The sequence below is a fragment of the Chrysochloris asiatica genome, unplaced genomic scaffold, assembly GCF_000296735.1.
Source record: "Chrysochloris asiatica unplaced genomic scaffold, ChrAsi1.0 scaffold00097, whole genome shotgun sequence".
NCBI lineage: Eukaryota > Metazoa > Chordata > Mammalia > Afrosoricida > Chrysochloridae > Chrysochloris > Chrysochloris asiatica.
Window position 1 is genome coordinate 11,584,840 of NW_006408615.1, and position 22,040 is coordinate 11,606,879.

General features: G+C 41.3%; 2 protein-coding genes across 2 annotated transcripts in view; one reads left to right on the forward strand and one right to left on the reverse strand.

The window, feature by feature from the left end:
- The window catches only part of XPNPEP3 (X-prolyl aminopeptidase (aminopeptidase P) 3, putative), an 88,401-nt gene that overhangs the window by 60,852 nt on the left and 5,509 nt on the right, over positions 1 to 22,040 (reverse strand). The window contains exons 2-3 of the mRNA XM_006866879.1: positions 9,226 to 9,342; positions 701 to 1,108 (exon numbers count right to left, since the gene is read on the reverse strand). Coding sequence (XP_006866941.1) covers positions 701 to 1,108; positions 9,226 to 9,342 — 525 coding nt within the window. The remainder of the gene's footprint in view (positions 1 to 700; positions 1,109 to 9,225; positions 9,343 to 22,040) is intronic.
- On the forward strand, positions 15,987 to 16,919 carry DNAJB7 (DnaJ (Hsp40) homolog, subfamily B, member 7). The gene has a single exon (XM_006866884.1). It carries the CDS (start codon positions 15,987 to 15,989, stop codon positions 16,917 to 16,919), a length of 933 nt encoding a protein of 310 aa, XP_006866946.1.

Below are 22,040 nucleotides of genomic sequence, written 5' to 3' on the forward strand. Positions count from 1 at the left end.
AAGAAAAAAAAAGCTAATATGAATAGAGAGAAATACTGTTAACTGATGGTACATGGAAGAGATTATAATCATTGTAATAAAACAGTGTACAAATGTTGAATGTAAAACTGGTGATCGGCCCTGTAAAGTTTCACTCAGCTCACAATAAAAATTAAAAACAACAACAACAACAAACAACTTTAGGGGGGAAAAAAAGGATTAACTTGAAAAACCTAAAGTAGTGCTTCTTTTCAAGCTTTATTGTGCACCCGATCACCTGAAAAGCATGTTCAGATTTCAATTCAGTAGGCCTGAATGGGGCCTGAATTCTGCATTTCTGATAGGTTCTGAGTGATGCTGAGCTGGTGATCCATGGATTACCATGCATAGTGCCTCCTTGGAAAGAATTAGCAAAGTGATTCAACAAAAAGTGGTCAGTTATCTTGAAGAGTAGTCCATATCCATCCTCCACTTTTAAAAGAAATTCTCTTAGAATTCTCACAGCCTCTTGTGCATGAAGTCTAGTGAAGACCTATCGAATGAATGAATGTAACCTATAAAGGAGCCCAGTCTTTTGAGAAGACTTCATGGTAGTTGGGGAAACACTGCTGTGATAATTGCGATTAGGAAACTGAGAACTTTGTCTGAACCTGATGGTGAAGGTAAGGTAGGTCTTAACCCCCATCTGGCCTGGGACTCGATTTTTGTTCCCCTTTGTTACCTTTCAGTTTTGGTACCAGATGCTGAAATTCCTCTAGGAAATAGGCTTCGTCCACTCCAGTTAGAGCTACTGCCCCATCGGTGCCAGATCGTGGGCCATCCCAAAGTTCTCGACTGGGATCTCTCCGAGGCACAAAGAGCACAGCTTTGTGTGATGGTAACTGCTTCCCAGGAAGACTTTGAAGAACCAGAATGCTGTCAGGCTCTTGGAATCCACACAGGTACAGGAAATTGTTGTCTTGGTGAAAGGTATAGGGGATATCGTTGCTCATATAGTAGGTAGGGTTGGACAGCAAAACCACTGTTTGGTCTGTCCCTCTCTGCCCTTGTGCTTCCTTTTGGATCAGACACATTAGCTTGTGTCTGCGAAGCGCATATTCCACCTGGGATAGTCCTGGTGTCACCTCCCCTAGAAATAACAAATAACAATGATGCTTTGCTTTTTAAAGTACCATAAACACTGAAAATAGCTCAACATTAGGTAAAGACACCTAACTTTTCAGTTCTTCCATTGATTTTGAATTTCCTTATAGCTTCTGAGAGGTAACTAAGTTTTCAAATTGCAAAAATTTGGGAAAAATAATGGTTACACATGGTTGTAATCCCCTCCATGTACCAACAGTTAACGGCATTTACCTCTATTTGCTTTAACCACTGTGTTCCTCCCTGTGCCTCCATGGTGGGGATTTTAACTATGTAATGAAAAAAAGTATATGGTTTGTTGAATGTAAAACTGATGATTTGTTCTGTGAACCTTCATTCAATTCACAATACAAAGTTTAAAAATATAAAAATAAACTTTTTTTACTTCAGTTGCTAAGTTTCAGAATAATTTGTTAGACAGTAAGGTATCTAATAAGGAGCTCTGGTAGCGTAATGGTTACAAATTGGGCTGCTAATCTCACGGTCAGCAGTTCGAAACTACCAGCTGTTCAGCGGGAGAAAGATGAGGCTTTCTGCTCCCATAAAGATTTACAGCCTCAGAAACCCTGTACAGGGTCGCTATGAGTCGGAACCAACTCCACAGCACATAACAACAACAACAACAAGAAGCTATCTAATAAACTATCAATTTACAGAGGGAGCCACTGAGGCACAGAGATCAAGTACCTTGCCCATGGTCATATAGCTAGGAAGTGGCAGAGCTGGGATCTGAGGTTCAGGCAGTCTAGATCTAACCCTGTGATTTTAACCATTATTACTCTACTGCCACCCTAAAAAGTATGTAAAGCCCTTATTGTTTATAACATCCAGCTGTTGCCTAAGTGATGTGGCAATGCAATTAATCCTTACAGTAACATTTATCCAGGTTAAGTGACTTGCCTTAGACTATACAGGTAGTAATTAGATAAGTACCAATAACATCTAACATACTGATATGATTTAAGATTCACTTTCAAAAGACTTATAATGATCACAATGAAAAACTGTATCATCTTAATCTCAATTTTATAAAAACTTAGAATACACAAAAATAAGAAAAAAATCCCAGAGATACACAGTACACCAAAATATTAAAAATCTATTTTTGAAATGATAAGATTGTTGATGAGTTCTATTTTCTTATCTCTTACTATTTTCCAAGTTTTCTATAAGAATGTACTACTTTTATAAGAGGTGTATTATGGACAGGCAACTAAATAAACTAAGAAAGTAATAACCATCTATGAATTCTTAGGTTGCTTTTTTAAGAATTTAAGTTTCAATGCAGAATATATCATATGCATACGACTCCAGGTGTGGAGCTATAGGATCAGCAGTGGACTGCGAACCACAAGGTCAGCAGTTCAAACCCACCAGCTTGTCCTTGGAAACCATATTATATAGTGTTGCTATGAGTCAGAGGAGTCCTGGTCTGGCATTGCGGGTCAATGCACTGGACAGAAAATTCGGTCTGAACCACAAGGTAGGCAGTTCAAGCTCACCAGTTGCTCCTGGGTAACAATACACAGGCTCACTATGAGTCAGAACCAACTCAATGGCACTTAACAACATGAGCTGGGTACTCCTGGTGTGGTGCTGTATGATCAACACTGGCTGTGTACCACAAGGTCAGCAGTTCAAACCCACTAGCTGTTCCTCAGAAGCCTATTCAGGGTTGCTATGAGTTGAACCAACTCCACGGCACTTAACAACAATACCATCACATAAGAGTATACATATTTATCTATAATTTAAAGAATCAAACAAAACATACCCTACCTATAGCTCAGTTCCAGGTTGATCAGTATACCTGTAAACTGCCTCCATTCATTTTTAAAGTCTTGAAGAGCAAAGATGTCAGTTTGAGGACTAAGGTACGCCTGACACAAACCATGGTATTTTCAATAACCTCATATGCATGTGAAAGCTGGACAGTGAATAAGAAAGACCACAGAAGAATTGATACATTGAGTTATGGTGCTGGAGGAGAATACTGAAAGTGCCATGGACTGCCAAAAGAACCAACAGATCTGTGTTGAAAGAAGTACAGCTAGAGTGCTCTTTGGAAACCAGGATGGCCAAACATTATCTCTCATACTTTGGACATATTGTTAGGAGGGGCAAGTCACTGGAGATGAATATCATGTTTAGTACGGTGAAAGGTCAGAGAAAAAGAGGAAGACCCCCACAGAGAGATGGACTGGCACAATGGCAGCATCAATGGGCTCAAACGTAACAACGATTGTGAGGTTGTCCCGGGGCCAGGCAGTGTTTCATTCTGTTGTGCACAGGGTTACTGTGAGTAAGTACCAACTTGATGGCACCCAACTAGCATTTAACCACCATTTTCATTAATAACATGATATATATTCATCAGAGAGTAAAAGACAAAAACATCTTATTTCTTTGAAAATCTAAGCAGGATTAAAATACTATCCTTTACAATCTTCAAAGCGTTCCTCTCTTGCTGAATCTAATCTTATACAAATGACTATATGAGAAATATTTCAAAACACTCTGTTTTCTAGCCAACTAACTAGCAATACTAGGATCACTGACTAAATGCTTCCAAACTTCTGAAATCTCAAAGTGGCAACGAATTTTCAGACATGACAGAAAATTATCCAAGGCAAAAAATTCCTTTTCATATGCAGGAAGAGAAAAAAAAAGTGTGATAAAACAATGACCTGTAACCCGAGAGGTGTACTTGTCAGTTACTGTGGCCTTTGGTCACAGAAGTAACCATTAAAGCCAATCTGGCCTGATTTCCTTCTGATGAAAAGAAGGAATGTTCTTTAAATGAGCTTCCCCCTAGCTTTTTCGAACTGTAAAGTGTTACGAACAAAGTCAATATTTTGTCACATGGACTCAATTAAGGAGGAAGAGGTTATTCTAAGAAGCTTACTGAACCAATCAGAAAACTGTCAGAGTTGGACTCTGCAAACCACAGACAAAGTCTCACAATCAATGCTGAAGCCATGAAGGAAAAAAGCTCTTCAGGACACTAACATCCAGCCTCTCAATAGAACAAGGAAAATGCTCTTCATAGTTTATCAGCTAAGCAAAAAACCCTGATGTTGCACTACAGGGTCAGCATTGCATTGCGAACACAGGGCGGCAGTTCAAACCTGTCAGGGTCACTAAGAGTCAGAACCGACTCGACGGTACTAACAGTACAACAGCATACAGAAAATCCAGAGAAGATTTTACAAAGTCTGACAATGGATGGAATGATACAGGCCTTTGCTATAATCCAGGTATGCAGTTCAATTATTTCCCCAAAGTAACCAGATGAGGATTTTAGCATGGTCAGTCTTTAAAAATGATCCTATTTAATATTATTGTTGTTAGGTGCCATGGAGTTGGTACCGACTCATAGAGACCTTACACAGCAGAATGAAACACTGCCCGATCCTGGGCCAACCTCACTACTGTTGCCACACTTGAGTCCATCGATGCAGCCACTTGGTCAATCCATCTTGTTGGGGGTCTTCCTCTTTTTTTCTGACCCTCCACCTTACCAAACATGATATCCTTCTCCAGTGACTGCTCCCTCCTGACAACATGTCTGAAGTATAAGAGACAAAGTTTGGCCATCTTGGCCTCCAAGGAGCTCTCTGGCTGCACTTCTTCCAAAACGGATCTATTGGTTCTTTTGGCAGCCATGGCACTTTCAATATTCTCCTCCAACATCATAACTCAAAAGCACCAATTCTTCTACGGTCTTCCTTATTCAGTATCAGGTAGGTAGTTTTTAAGAACTCCTGGTGTGGTGTAAATGGAGGATGCCTACCATATACTCGGAGGCTTTGTGAGACCTTGTCGAGCGGCAGGTGTGCCAGGCTGCCCTGCACATACAGCAAAGGTGCTTATGCCTCCAATTTTCTTCATAATGAGCAGAGCCTACGCTACTCATTCTGGTTTTTCCATTTTAGTGGGGTTTGTTTGAATGCTTGTGTGGGCCTTCATTTCATTAACTCCCAGACCCAGGGGCACATTACCCAGTAAGCACAGGCTTACTTGTGCTTATTTACAAATCTGTAGTGGCCAATTTCATATGAGTTTACTTCCAGGGCCTGGCTAGAGGGAGGGTGCAGTGGTGTGGGAGGCTACCTAGGGCCTACAGTGCAGTGGTCAGCAGTGACACAGTCAGCAGAAACAAAGCCAGCGGTCAGCTTTCACCTAGCTCATGCTGCCCGCCGCTGCCAGCACCACCACCTATGGCTGCTGCTTTGCACCTTGGCAATCGTTACTACCAGACATACTTAATACTCAGTACAGTCAGAGATACTGTTTTTACTATTATAGAAAATGTGAATGCTAGATAACAGGAAGAGTCTAAGTGAGGAGTAGGTGTAGTTCATAAAGTGATTCATTACAGATGTGCACCTTTAATACTCAGAAGTTAGACTTTTTACTATTGTCATAAATATGAATGACAGATGACAAGATACCCAGTCAGTGAGGAGTAGGTATAGTGTATAAAGTGATCTATTACTAGACAACTGGAGAATGGGGGGAGAGAATCAAGTAAACAAATATTTGCTTTATAAAGTAATGTTACTGTTGTTAAGTGCCAATGAGTAGATTCCAACTCATAGCAACCCTGTTTATAGGTACTGGGGCTATAAATCTTTACAGGGTCAGAAAGCCTCTTCTTTCTTCCACGGAGCGGCTGGTGGGTTTGGACCGCTGACATTGTGGCTGGCAGTTCAGTGTTTATCCTACAGAGCCACCAGTGCTCCAAAGTAAAGTTGCTAATGTCCTTAAGTGCCATCCAGTCAGTTCTGACTCATAGCAACCCTGCACAGGGCTTCCAAGGAGTGGCTGGTGAGTCTAAACTGCTGACCTTGTGGTTCAAACCAATGTTGCGATCCAGTACTTATATTACAGGGCCTCACCAGGAAATGACCAAATAACAAAAATACTCTGAGTGGATTTTATTTATATATGCTGAGCAAAACGAGTCACAGAGAGGGTTATGCTGTATGATTCCATTTATATGATGCTCAAGAACAGGAAGAGCAGTCTATGGTATCATGGATATGTGGATTGGCTGGAGAGGTATGAGGATTCTTTCTGGAGTGATGGAAAGGTCCTGTATGTTAATTGAAATGTGTGTTATACTGACAATGTATGCCCTTTTTCAAAATGCAGTGAGTTGCACATTTAAGATCTGTGCATATCATTGCATGTTAAGTTTACCTCTTAAAATAAATTCTTTTATAAAGCATGAAATAATTTTAACATGAAATAATTTTAAACATGAAATAATTTCATTACTGACTTATCTCAGTTGAATTTCTTAATAGTCAATGAAGAGAGATTTTTTCTGAATCGGCTCCGAATGCCACTTGCCTTCCTATATGGAATAACTTCTTTAATTTCTGGGTGACAACTAAAGGGCATACCAGTGATTAAAGAGCTGAATTGACATTTTCTGTTTCTACAGACACTGGGATGGCAGTTATAAAATGTAAACATGGTCTATAATGCTCAGACTTAAGGAAATGATAAGTTTGGAAAGTCACTGAGTATCTGTCAAAGTCACTGTCTCTACAGCAGCAACAGGCAGAAGAAAATTCCTTTATCTCTTATATCATTCTATGGAATATGTGTCAGGAAACTAGGGTAGGAAAGGCAAAGAGAAATCCAGGGGAAACAGCATCTGAAAATCCAGCAATTTCACTGATACAAACTGCCTAGGTACACAGACTGTCCTCCTGACAGTATGATTATTAGGTTCAAGGGGTCAAGTCTGGAAAGTACAGCTCACCAGGTACAAACACCTCAAGAGAAATCAATCATTTTCAAAGCTGGTCAAATTTAATGATCAATGTTCCTTTTTTTCTTTTCTTTTTTTTAAATTGAGGGTACAGGTAGGTTGACAAGGTAGGGAAAGATTTAAATAATACCAACTTGACTGCTGTTCATCTTACCTTACAGCTTTGAAAAACTCTGATTTCTTGTGTGTTTCAGTGGTGAGCTGCATTTCCTGAGTCGCAGCTTTCCCAGCAGGATTTCCCGTCTGATGGAGAATCACCAAAAGGAAGCCCTCACTGAGACACACTGGTATCCTTCACTGAGTAGAGATAGTGAAAGAGTAACGTATTTCTAACGGCATTTTACATTGCTTTGTTTGTTTTAAAATAATATTTTATTGAGTTTCTGGTGAAAGTTAGGTTCCCCCACTAGACAATTTCTACACAAGTTGTTTAGTGACCTTATTTACACATTTCACAATGTCAACATTCTCTTTAATTGTGTTATTTGTTCCCTTTCCAGTACGCTAGAGCTTCCCTGGCCCCTAATCGTCTCATATGGGATTTGAGTAACTGTTGCCTTTGGGTCTCATACTGATGATTTTTGAGTACGGAACTTATCTGACATGTGGCATTCTGCAATTTCGATAAAAGGTCTCAGGGGTAGGCTTGGCTACATTGTTGTTTTAATGCATATGCTCAGGTAATGAATATAGTTGGTCCTCTGTACCTGCAGGTTCTGCATCCACAGATTCAACCAACTGTGGATTGAAAATATTCAGGGGGAGAACGGCAATCATGTGGTCAAAGTGATTCCTCAAAAGCTGAGAGGGAATGCAAAGTGCTATCTACATTGTTCTTGGAGTCCCAGAGCAGCGCTGCAGGTTAATGCACTGTACTACAAGGTCAGTATGAACCACAAGGTCGGCAGTTCAAGCTCACCAGCTGCTCCTCGGAAACCCTATACGAGGTTACTACGGGTCAAAACAGACTCAAGGCACTTAACAACAACAACACCACTGTTATCAGGTGTTATAAGTAATCTAGGTGATTTAAAGTAAAGGGGAGGATATGCATAGGTTATATGCAAATACAACCACATTTTATATAAGGGACCTGAGCATCTGTGGATTTTGCTGTCAGCAGGGGTGGGGTGAGGGGAAGTAGAGAGGGTGTTCCCAGAGATACCAGATTTAACTCCCCCTAGCTGAAGCACAATAACTGAGTTTTCTAGAAAATTTGATGATATTCATCCCCTAAAGCACAATCCTTGAAAGCTCTTATTTTTGTTTTTTAACCTTTAGGTCTGAATATGCGCAATGAGGATGCTATACCCTCTAGCAGCAACACTGGGATCTCCATAGCAGAAAAAACAAACAACCCAGGGACACAAACCTTTAGCATGTTTTTGTATCACCTTTATCAATTAGTATGCCACCTCTCAAAGCTGTGATAATCACACATGGAAAGTTTGTATAATCTACATAGAAATTTTTGTTACAAACAATTTTGAAGTGAGCATTTTCAACACTTTCAAGAAAAACATATTTTACAATACTTAACAGAATATTTTACAAGGACTCACTATTTAGAACACCGGAAGACACAGCTCTATAAACTGTCTTAAAAGCAACAAAACTTTTCTTAAAAGTACCCTGAAATACTTAGTTTTTACTAATCATTATTCTGAATTGTAAGGTTTATTGTATTGTATTATAGACTTGTTGTTGTTATTAAGTGCCTTCAAGCCAGTTTCAACTCACAGCAACCCTGTATAAGGTTTCTACGGAGCAACTGGTGGGTTTAAAGCCCTGACCTTGTGGTTAGCAGTCCAGTGTCACACTGTTCTAGACTAGCATTGTCCAATATAGTACCACTGGCTACATGTAGTTAGTTAAGTTTCCACTGAAAATAAAAAAAATTTAAGTTTTTCCGTTGCACTAAAAACATTCTAAGTGTTCATGAGGCTGGTGGTTTCTGAGGCTGGACATATTTACAGGAGCAGAAAGTCTCATCTTTCTCTCACGAGTGGCTGGTAGAGTTGAACTACTGACCTGTGGTTAGCAGCCTAACTTGTAACCCACCATGCTACCAGGGCTCCTTCACATGTGGCTTCCTGCTGTTGTTGTTGTTAAGTGCTGTTGAGTCAGTTCCGACTCACAGCTACTCTGTACATCTGGTGGGTTTTAACTGCCGATCTGTGGTTCGAAGTCCAGTGCTGATACTACAGCGTCATACCAGGGCTGTACCATTATGGACAGCACAAATCTACATTTCCTCCACTACATGGTTCTAGGTAAAGCACCTAAGTAAGGAGACAGTTAGGGTTAAAAGCTATTACCTGGTCTGAGGAGGTGAGGGTGTGTAAGGGGGCTGGGCTGGCCCAAGTATCGGTTTGGAATCTTCCTCTTGGGGAGGGGATGAAGGGAGTACTTCCGCTGGGAGCATGACAGGCAACCTGAAGGAAGAATAAAGACGATGAAATGGAACAATGAATCTAGACAGTCTTCATAGTAGACATACATCACATCTATCACCAGAAGTTTGGATGCTTTGTGATTGTTGTAAAGTGCTGTTGAGTTGCCTCTGACTCATAGTGACCCTGTATGTGGTTTCGAGAAATGGCTGGTGGGTTTGACCTGGCAACTTTGTGATTAGCAATCCAGTGCTTATCTGACACAGTCACAATAGGTGGGTTAGGTTAATGTAAATGAACATTTCTTGCCTTCTCTCCTTCAGTATTTATGGGGCCAAGATGGTACAAATGGTAAACAGTCACTAACCAAAAGGTTGGTAGTTTGAATTCACCTAATAACACCTATGGAGCTCTGGTAGTGTAGTGGTTATGAAACGGGCTGTGAACCACAAGGTCAGCAGTTCGAAACTACCAGCTGCTCCGCGGGAGAAAGATGAGGCGTTCTGCTCCCGTAAAGATTTACAGGGTCGCTACGGGTCAGAACCGACTCGACAGCCCTTAACAACCATAACAGCAATAACACCTATGACACCTTGGAGACAGGCCTGGTAATGTACTTCCAAAAGATTGTTGTTGTTAAGTGCTGTGGAGTCAGTTATGACTCACAGCAACCCTGTATAGGGTTTCTAAGGAGCAGCTGATGAGTTTGAACTGCCAACCTTGTGATTCAAACAGACCTTGAGGTCCAGTGCTTTACCCTACTATTAAAACCCTCGGAAGCACGTGGGGTTGCCATGAGTCCAAATCAACTTGATGGCAACTGGTTTGGATTTGGTTTTTGCATTGTGCCAGCGTCTGTATCGGACCCTTTCCTTTAATCAGCTGTACTATAAAGAGGTACATGTATGTTGTTCTTGTTGTTAAGTGACACTGAGTTGGTTCCAGCCCATAGTGACCCTGTATAGAGTTTCTGAAGAGTGGCTATTAAACTTGAACTGCCGACCTTGTGGCTCAAAATGACCTCACAGTCCCTTTATCTATATTCAAGCAAACAACTTTTATTCTATTCTGTTACAGGGTCACTGCTCATCCGTCAGTTTGTCGTACTGTGGTGACTTACATTTGCTGTGATGCTCGAAGCTCTGCCATTGGCACTTCAAATAACAACAGGGTCACCTATGGTGGACAGGTTTCAGCTGAGCTTCCAGAAGAAGACACACCAGGAAGAGGCTGAAGAGGACTACTTCTGAATGTTTAGCTCATGAAAACCTCATTTATTAATAGCAGTGGGACACTGCCAGATAGGATAGCACCAGACTACTGTCAGATACAGTAATGTCAGGTATAGTGCCGGAAGATAAGCCCCTCAGCTTGGAAGGCATTCAAAATACGACTGGAGAAGAGTTGCCTCCTCCTCAAAGTAGAGTTGAATGTGATGACGCAAACGGACTAAAGCTTTTAGGACCTTCATTTGTTGATAGGGTAACAACTCAAAATGAGTAGAAACAGGTGTAAATATACATTAATAGTCAGAACATGGAATGTACTTAGTATGGATCTAGAAAATTAGAAATTGTCAAAAATGAAATGGAATGCAAAAAGACAGCATACTAGACATTAGTGAAGTCCTGGTATGGTGCTGTGGGCTAATGCGTCAGACTGCAAAGTCGTTTGAACTGCAAGGCTGGTGGCTCAAGCTCACCAGCTTCTCCTTAGAAACCCTAATAACAGGGTCGCTATGAGTCAGAATCGACTCCACAGCACTTACCAACAACAACAAGTGAGCTGGTAAGTACTGGTATTGGCCATTTTGAATCTGACAATCATATTGTTTACTATGCCGGAATGACAAGTTGGAGGAATGGCTTTGTGATTTATCATCACAAACAACATTTCAAGATTTATCTTGAAATAAAATGCTGTCTGTGATAGGATAATATGCATATGCCTACAAGGAAGGTATTAATACCAGTTACCAGTTAATACCAATTAACACAAGATAATACCACTATCATTTAAATTTACACACCAACCACTAAAGTCAGTGATGATAAAACTGAAGAACTCTACCAACTTCTTCAGTCTGAAATTGATCAATCATGCAATCAAGTTGTACTAATTATCACTGATGACTTGAATTAAAAGGTTGGAAACCAAGAAGGACAAGTAGTTGAAAAATATGGTCTTCGTGATAGAAACGATAGAGGACACATGCTAGAATTTTGCAAGATCAATAACTTCTTCATTGCAAATACTTTTAAACAACATAAAAGACAATTATACACATGTTCCTCCCCAGATGGAATACACAGAAATTAAATTGACTACATCTGTGGGAAGAGAGAGTGGGGAAAGCTAGCTACGTATCCGATAAAACAAGGCCAGGGGCAGGCTGTGGAACAGACCACCAATTGCTCCTACGCAAGTTCAAGCTAAAGATGATGAAAATTAAAACAAGTCCACAAGGACTACTACAATAATCTGCCTGTCTTGGAACTTGTCTCTCCTCGTCCATTTATCTTCTACAGACTATACTATTTTCAGAAGATCCCTCTGGGCCCGTGTCTAAAAGTTTTCACAGGTGTCATCATTCCCCAATCAAGTTCAAATGCCAGGATCTGTCCTATCTTTTCAGCCTCCCACAGTGACACTATATGCTTTTCTTTAGAATAAGCTTCAAATGCTTATTAGAATAGCTCAATGGCACCCTTCATGGACTGGCCCCTGCTCACTCCTCTAGACTAATCCTCAAGAAGTATGATTGCAGCCACACTGAACTAATCAATGAGACCCGGAGAATCATTCTGTGTCTTAATGGTATACTTTCAAAGTGCAGCTTTCCTGGTTTACAATGACTTGGCCTAGTTCATTACTCAAGTCCTTGCAAATCAATTCAAATATCACTGAAGTTTTGTTGTTGTTAAGTGCCACTGAGTCGGTCACGACTCATAGCGATCCTGTATAGGGTTTCCAAGGAGTAGTTGGTAAGCTTGAACCACTGACCATGCAGTTCAAACCTTGCAGTCCAGTGCATTAACCCACAGCACAGCACCAGGATTTCATCAACTTAAGCTAGGCAGTCATATTTTTACACACCCCCAGTCCTCCCCGCCCCGCTTCTGACACAGATGCCTCCTCTCCTCAGCTCTCCACTGTTTATGTCTACTTTAATCCTACTCCACTGACTATAGAAGCGTTGGTGGGCTGCCAACTGCAAGATTGGCAGTTCAATCCCACCAATCACTCCAAGGGAGAAAGATGAGGCTGTCTGCTCCCTTAAAGATTTATAGTTTCAGAAACCGTATGCAGAGTTACCATGAGTCACAATCAACTTGATGGCAATAGGTCCAGTTTTTGGCTTTCCCTGCATCTAAGGAGGCCTGGTGGCCCTGCTACACTTTGGGCTGCTAACTGCAATGTTACTCCATGGGAGAAAGAGGCGGCTATCTGCTCCCATAAGCAGATAACCTAAATAGGATCGCTGAGTAAAAATACACTGCACGACAGTGGGTTTGTTTGGGGTTCTCACTGTACCTAGTTTCTAATTAGTTATGCTGGAAGGTAGGAGTCATTTGACATTTCACAGTAAATGGATTTGGGATATCGTTTGAAACAAAAGCTACCTTTTTGATTGGAGGCGAGCAATAAGGAAGGAGAAGAATTAAGGAAGACTCCTGATGTGGCACTGCAGGGTAAGCATTCAACCGCAAGGCTGGGATGAACCTCAAGGTCAGCAGTTCAAATCCACAAGCTGCACCTCAGAAATCCTACGTAGCATCACTATGAATCAGAAGTGACTTGACAGCACTTAATCACCACCCCCCAGGCTTTTTTGTCCTGAACAAAGTGGATGGATGGTGATACCATTAAATAAAATGAGGGAACTGAGATACGCATCATACCAATGGAGCGATTAGAGTCCCTCTGAAGAGTCAGAGAGACGAGTTAAGGTGTCCTAAGCAGCACACAGACGGTATTTAAAGATCTGATGCCGGACACTGTCTAGGAGACTGTGCAGATAGAGCCCAACTACCAACACATATCAGGGTGAGAAGACGAGCATGGTATTTGGGACGTTAAAGAAGCAAAAGTGCTTTAAAGGGAAGTACTTCATGTAATTAAGTATGAGGAGGCCAAAAGGACTACCGGTTTTAGCAAGAGGAATCACTGGCGATTATAAAGGAATTCCTAGGTAGCACAGCTGGTTAAGGGCTCAGCTGCAAACTGAAAGGCTGGCGCTCACACCACCCAGATGTACCTGGAAAAAAAGGCCTGCTGATCTACTCCTCACTCCCCCAAAGCAGCCACTGAAACCCTTACAGAGGAGTTCTACTCTGACACACATGGAGTTGCCGTGAGGGGGTTACAACTTCACAGCAACTGGTTTGGAGTGTTGAGAGTCAGTTCTGGGGCAGCACAGCTAAGCACTGGACTACCAACAAAAAGGTTGGCAGTTTGAACCCAGGAGCCTATGAAAAGATTTATTTCTAAAAGGTCACTGAGTTGAAAACCCTATGGGGTGTACTTCTACTCTGGAACACATAGGGATGCTGAAGTCAGAATTGACTCAGTAACTGGTTTGGTTGGGTTTAACACCCTAATAAAAACTCGTACAGAAGATAGAAACCAGATGAGAATGGGCCGAAGAGTGGGTGCAAGGAAGAACAGAAATGAGCAGAGACAACACTTGATGAAGTTTTGTAGTTAAAGAGATCCAAGAAAATGGCCTGACAGCAAGAAAGGGGTGAGGAATCACAGAGGACAGAAAAAAAGACACAAAAACCAGTCCTCCTGTTAACACTTCTAAGACTAATATTAAAGTGATTTCTTTCAAAGTGCTTTTTCCCAGTTAGGTGAGTTCTTTGGGAGCAGACTTTCCTTTTTCTAACTCCTCTCTGTGTCATGGGTTAGTTCTCAATGCATGTCTGTGGATCGTAGAACCTAGGACAGGCCTAAGATCAGGTATTTGGTAGAACAGATGTGGAATCAGACAGACTCATATTAAAATATCGGGTGTTTTTTTTTTCCCACTAACAAGCTATGTAAGCAAGCAATTACGCAAATTAGTTTTTTGTCTCTTTTATTGGGAAACATTTTACTGCTGTTTGGGTGAAAGTTCAAGCAAGTTAGTTTCCCGTCTAACAATTTATACACATTTTGTTTTGTGACATGAGCTGCAATCCCTTCAATGGAATAGCACTCTTCCCCCTTCTTCCTGGGTTTCCATTTCCATTTGTCCATCTATCCTGCACCTTCCTGCCTTCTGAACTTTGTTTTTCGGGCAAATGATACCCTTTTGGTCTCCCACGATAGGCCTGTCTATTATCTGCTGAAAGGTGATCTCAGGAAGTGGGTTTAGTTCCATAGTTCCATATTTGAAGGGTGTGTAAGGGCCATAGTCTCAGATCAGTTAAGTTCGGTCTGTTTCATGATTTTAAATTGTATTCTACATTTTCCTCCCACACTGTCCGTCTTCTATTGTGATCCAATCAGAGGTAGTGGTAGCTAGGCACCACCTGGTCTCAGAACCTCAGTTTCTTATGGGTATAAATATTTCTTTTGATGGAATGCAGTAAGTCATTTAGTACAATGTCTCCCACTAAGAGGGTACTCAAATAATATTCAATATTAGTGCTGTGATTATTTCATGGCAGTTATAAATATTCCAAAACCTACCGCAATCAAGTCGATTCTGACTCACAGTGACCCTACAGGGTACACAGAACTGCCCCAGAGGGTTTCCATGACCGTCTAATAGTTACAGAAGCAGACTGCCTCATCTGCCTCCCACAGAGCACCTGGTGGGTTTAAACTGCCAATCTTCTAGTTAGCAACCAAGCTGCGTTACGTACTGCACCACCAGGGTTCCTTTTTCAGGTGCACATCACACATATGCTGAAGATTAAGTGAAATTCACTGAGTTTTAAGAATTTCACTACGTAAACTACAGTGGTAAATTTAGGTAAGCAAAGGTACCATCATCTCAAACTACACAACACACATAACATGCAGAAAGCTTGCACATTGGACTACTTCCTCCAGGAAGGCTTCTCTGAATTCCCAGTTCTAATTTAGACGTCTCTCATGTGATTCGTTTGCACTCCTCCACAGTTCCCCTCTTACAGTTTGAACATTGTTATAATTGTTTTATTTGTATCTCCTCCTAAACTGTAACAATAGCCTGAATACTTTTTACCAATTCTTCATTTAAATATGTAGTTCATTCATTCTTCACGTTTTCCCCAACCAACATGAAAGTAAGTTACCAAAGCCCAGTAACCTAGAGGTCATATGATGCAAGGGGTATGCTGTGGCCATCCACAACAGGTCCCATGGTTTTATGAGGCACAGAGACTTCTGGGAAATAGAGGGGAAATAGTCCAGGAGGTTCCGATTGCTTGGGTATGACTCTGAACCAGCTCCATTTGGAAGATTGAGTCCCTCTCTTAACCCCAGAGTGACACCACAATGCAGCCTTCACTGACATAAGCATGTAACCCTGCTTAGCACATAATCAGTAGCCCACCGTCTCCTAGCAGAGGCCTGTGGCAATCACCTTATCTTTAATGCACACAGTGACTAGTTGCAGTTACTGCCTCTACCACCACCATCAGCAGCAGAGCCTGAACTGAGAGGAAACCAGACCTCACCACCCAGAGCACCCCTTCCCAATAATATGTTAAACCATGGTGGATTACTATGAAGTTCTAGGAGTACACAGACATGCTTCATCTGAGGACATTAAAAAGGCTTATCACAAGGTGGCACTTCAATGGCATCCTGATAAAAATCTAGAAAATAAAGAAGAAGCTGAGAGACGATTTAAAGAAGTAGCTGCGGCATATGAAGTGTTATCCAATGATGAAAAACGGGACATTTATGATAAATATGGCAAAGACGGATTAAATGATGGAAGTAGAAATCACTTTGATGATCCTCATGAGAATGGCTTCAGATTCCGTAAGCCTAATGATGTCTTTAAAGAGTTTTTTAGTCAAAGGGACCCATTTTCATTTGCCTACTTTGAAGACTCACTTAAGGACCTTATAAATAGCCCAAAACATTCGTATGGAGGCAGAAGTCGAGGTGCAGGATCCCTCTTCTCTACCCTCAGTGAATACCCAACTTTTGAGAGCAGCTTTTTTTCCTATGATAGAGACTATACACCCGATAGTTCACTGGGGCATGAAGGCCTCACCTCATTCTCTCCCATGGCATATGAAGATGATAGGATGGGCAACTACACATCTGTCACAACTCCGAGAGAGAACTGCAGAAATCTCCACACAAAGAGAGTAATTGAGAATGACCAAGAAAGAGAAGAAGTTGAAGATGACGAGGAGCTGAAGTCCTTCCTGACAAATGCTTCGGCAGATGGCGAGAGCTTGGCAGAAGAATGCAGTTGGGGAAGAGAGTCATTCAGCATCTATTCATCAAATTCCTACAGTCCCAAATATGTACCTCAGTATACTTTTAAGGGCAATGAAGAGCAAGGTGTACCTTGGGTCACCAGTAGCTGGGATCCTTCCATTTTCTCAGCAGGATTCAAAGAAGGTGGTAAGAGAAAAAAAAAGAAGCGTAAAGAGGTAAAAAAGAAGTCAACCAAAAGGAAAAGCTAAACTGACTCTTCAGACACATTATGTTCATATAACATTTGAACACAACTCTTGTGTGTTTTGGTTAATTGAGAGTTTGTAGGTAACATTCAATGTTAGATTAAGAATCTATGTTTAACACTGGTAGTAGGATTGTGGACATTTAGACAGTAGTTACTTGGATTGGGTAAGTCAGAAAAAGATGAGTTTGTGGCAAAAATTGGCGATGTTACAAATCTGGAAAACAGTTTTTTTTTTAAACTTAGGTTTTGAGCTAAATATTTGGGTATCAGATGTTCTCTATAGTAGAGTTTAAGATCTACTTTTTTTTTTTAACTAATGAAATCCCTTTACAAACTTGTAAATTATCTACACCATTAAAACAAAGCAGAAAAACTGCCACCAAGTTGATTCTGACTCACCAAGACCCTATGTATGTATACAGGGTTTCTAAGACTGCAAAGTTTTATGGCAACAAACAGCCTCGCCTCATCTTTACCCCACAGAGTGGCTGGTGGGTTTGAAGCACCAGCCTTCCAGTTAGCAGCCCAACACCTAACCAACAGTCCAGTGTTGTTAAGTACTGTCACGTTGGTTCCGACTCACAGCAATCCTGTATAGGGTTTCCAAGGAGTGGCTGGTGGGTTTGAACTGCCAACCTTGTAATGAGGAATCTAGTACTTATCCTGCCGTTCAGCATGAAGACTCCACTGTTGCTGCTGTTGTTACGTCACCAACTTGGTTCCAATTCACAGCAACCCTATATAGGGTTTCCAAGATAGGCTGCTGGGTTTGAACTGTCCACCTTGTGGTTAGCAGTCCAGTGCTTATCCTGTAAGCACCACACCAGGACATTCACACAAGCCCAGACTGTACTGTCACTCATGGAATGAGTTTTCTCTTAATGGAGGCAGAGCATTTGACATATAACTTAAAGACACTATAAATATTAAAATGTGAAGGATCTCCTTTTCATTAAAAGCAGCCAAACTTGAATTTCCCAGAGAATTCTGACTATAAGCACATGTAGCAGGTCAAAGTAAATCACTCCAGATGGGAAACTCGCTATGCTCTACAAACACAACACTTTTAAAAAAAAGCATCTTCAGCCATTCTAATTTAGATCATGTTGGGAAAAAAACAGATGAGTTACATACAAATCAGATATTGAGCAAGTGGTTTAAGTGTTTACATGAATTGTGTCTTAATCTAAATTACTCTTATTGCAATACAACTGTGCTTGAGCTGCCTGCAAATTTCATTTTCAATATTGCTTCAAAAACCTTTTGTTCTTATTCATTCTTCCATTCATTCTACAAATATTTTTAGAGAAGCTATTATTTTCTAAGCAGTGCTCCTGGCTCTTGGATACAGAAATGAATAAATTACGAAACTCTTAGTCCTCCAGAACTTAGAAAATAGAAAGAATAAGCATATCTATTATGTAAACTATAGTCTGCTATAAGTGCTCAAGAGAAAAATGAAGCAGGGGATATGAAGTCTTGGGGTGAGAGGGCTGAAATTCTACCTAAGGTAACAAGGGAAATGATGGTTACATTTGAGTAACAGTCTAAAGAAAGTGCAGAAGATATCTGATGGAAAAGAAGTGCAAGGTCCCTCAACTGGCAAGGTGTGTTTGAGGAATACTGTGGAGACCAGTGGGACAGATTGAGTGAGTCAGAGATGACATCAGAGAGGTCATAGAAGGTCCGTCTATGCAGGAACTGAGAGATCACAACATGAAGTCTGGCTGCTGAATTTCGGTTCTGAGTAGGATAGCACACCACTGGAGGTTTTGAACAAAGGAGTGAAATAATTTGACCTGTATTTAAACGGGACAATGCTGGCTGATCTTGTTGAAATAGGCTCTAACTAAGCAGGGTTAAAAGCAGGGAGATCAGGCTATCGCCACAACTCAGGTAAGAGATTATAAGAGGTTGGTGAGGACACTGGCAATGGGGGTGACGAGTGAACAAATTCAAACTGTATTTTTAAAGGAAAGGCTAACAGGATTTGCTGACAGCCTTGTTGGGTGTGATAAAAGTAAAGGAGTCAAGAATGCCAAGGTTGTGGGCCTTCACAACTGTTAGGTTGGAATTGCTTGAGATGGAATTATAGCTGTTAAGTTTTGGTCATGCTACATTTAAGATGTCTGAACTTCTTAAGCACTGAAGAGTCTCCTACGGTTACTTACATCCTGCACATGATGGTGGTGGTGTGCCATGGAGTCGGTTCCCACTCATAGCGATCTTGCATTGGGTTCAGAGGCTGTAAATCTTTACAGTAGCAGAAATCCTCTTATTTCTCCGGAGGAACAGCTTATAGTTTTGAACTGCTGATCCTGAGGTCAAGAGCCTGACTCATAACCACTACGTTACCTCTAGTTTTCCTTATTAGCAAAAATACCACAGGCCATGCTTTTCCATCTTTTGTTTTTTTAGTAACACCACATTTTATTGACAAAATGTAGACACTGAAGACTGTATATCAGGTCCTTTCACCACGGAAATGGTTCCAAAGCCCTTTTGGGGAGTTTATGCCTAAACTGAGTCAGAGGGGGCTAGAGAAATCAAGCCAGATGCTGTCAGTTCTGACTCATGGAGACCCCACGTAAGTTAGATTTGCTCCATAAGGTTTGGAATGGCAGATTTGGGCAAAGTATATTGCCAATCCTTTCTTTTGATTAATCTTTTACTGCTTAGAAGTGTCATTGTTATGAAGTGGATTCTTACTCATAGCGACCCTGTATAAAGTTTTCAAGTGGCTGATGAGTTAGAACCACTGACCTTGCAGTTCACTCCAATCTATGGGTTGAGTGCTTATCCTATGGTGCCACAACAGGCAAAATCACTGTACATTTTAATGTGACTGAAAGATAACCAGTGTCTAAATCTATGAGCACTAAAATCCAATCATCTTTGGCAAAATACACCTTTGGCAATGCAAAACACTTAGAAGTCAGAAAAAGTAACATCTACTATTTTTAAATGTTTAGTGTGGTAAAGCGTATGTTGCTTGTTCTTTGGTGGGTGGAGAGGAATGGTCATTTATTCTTTAAGAAGGGCTGGAGACTTTGGGAAAATAAAACTAACAAAATAACAAACTTATTTTAAATGAATTACTTGGCACAACTCTTCTAGTCATAGTCTTTATAACTTCCTGAAAATGATTGGGTGGGACCATGGAAATGGGGCGTATGCAACTCCAACATGGGGACTGATCAGCTTTGCCATCTTGCTGGGTACAAAAGGAGCCACCTCAGACACAAAAAGGGGGAAACTCACTCCCATCAAGAAAAGAGCACAATGATTCCTCTGGACTCTGAGGTCCCAGCACACGGTAACTCCCTTAATCTAGGAGACCTCAGAAGCGGTGATACCAGAGCAGTGTTGCTGTTGTTCTTGGTAAGCGCCATCGACTTGATTCCGACCCATAGTGACCCTGTATAGGGTTTCTGAGGAGTGATTGGTGAGCTTGAACGGCCAACCTTGTGGTTCAAAGCAACTTTGCAATTAACCACAGTGCCACACCAGGAATCCACAGCATAAAAACCAAGCCCAAGACAGGAGACAAGAATAGTGGGCTTCACAGCCCACAGTGTGAGAAAGCTGAGTGCTTTCAGGCAGGCGGCTCACTTGCAGAGTGGAGAGCTGACCCACAAGCTAGAGTTAAGGCTTATGGCGGAGTGGAGTGTCCTTTGAACATTTATAAGCAGTGCTAAAGGAGGTCTGTAACATTACTCAAGCAGGGCAGAGGCCAAGGGGCCATGTGACTGTACAGACCTGCTTGTGAGTATGGCTGAGAAGAGGTTGTCCTGACTAAAGAACTGGATCCTGATCATTTATAATCCTTAACTAGAACCTGTTAACATCCCTAATAAACCTCAGAATTGAGAGTATGACCTGTGACTTCTATGTGACACAGCAAAGGATTAAGGAAGACAGAGAAGTAGACAGTGCTTTGGGAGGGATGACTGGTGTTAGAATTGCTAAAGAAAGGGAGAGGGTAGAGGCATGTCTGACCTTGGCCTCATAGGAACCTGCCAAAGGCTGACGTTGAGTTTGATGCCATAGTGGTTACAAATCAGGCTGCTAACCACAAGGTCGGAAATTCGAAACTACCAGCTGCTGCGTGGGAGAAAGATGAGGTTTTCAGCTCCCGTAAAGATTTACAGCCTCAGAAACCCTGTGCAGGATCACTATGAGTTGTAACCCACCCCATGGTACTTAACAACAACAACCTTGTGCAGTCAGAGGTCAGACACTGCCCCTGCCATTTTACATTCATATAAAATGTGATATTTAGTAGGATTTATCTGACAACACATATGTGATAGTATTCAAAATTGAAGGGGAAAATGTAATTTTCCAAAACCAAAAATCTGTGCCTCTGAAAACTTCTGATGCAATGACATGCCGCCTAGTCCATTTCTCCACTGTTAACAGAGATAACTAACATTCATGTGATTATGCTACTGGTGTGTTGCTGCTGCAGGATAAGCACTGGATTGCTAAACACAAGGTTGGCAGTTCAAACCCACTATCCATGCCCTGGAAATCTTACAGGATTGATATGAGTTGGAACTGATTTGATAGCACTTAATAATAACAACTCAACAGCTTTAAATTCAATGGTTACCCATTGCCCAGAAAGAAAAAGCCCACTTTTTCTTAACCTCATCTACTAGGCCCTCCATGAGTCAGCCATCAGTTCTCTCCTCATCTTGATCTTCTATCACCTCTTTCTACACATTAAGCCGAGCTGTTTCCAAATTTTATTACAACACTTGTTCAAGACTCATCACAGAAAACGCATTTTGAGCAAATATATTTTGCAAACATCACTGTTGTTGCTGTTAAGTGCTGTCGAGTTGGTTCCAACTCATAGCAACCTCACATAGGGTTTCCAAGAAGTGGCTGATGGGTTTGAACTGCCGACCTTACATTTAGCAGTATAGTGTTTAGCCTATAGCACCACTCCTAAAGACTTAGAATGAATATAATGCTGTTGTTTTTAAGTGCCATCAAATTGGTTCCAACTAATGTTGCTGTTGTTGTTGTCAGGTGCCATCGAGTCAGAACCGACTCATAGCGACCCCATGCACAGCAGAACAAAACAATGTCCGATCCTGGGCCAACCTCACTA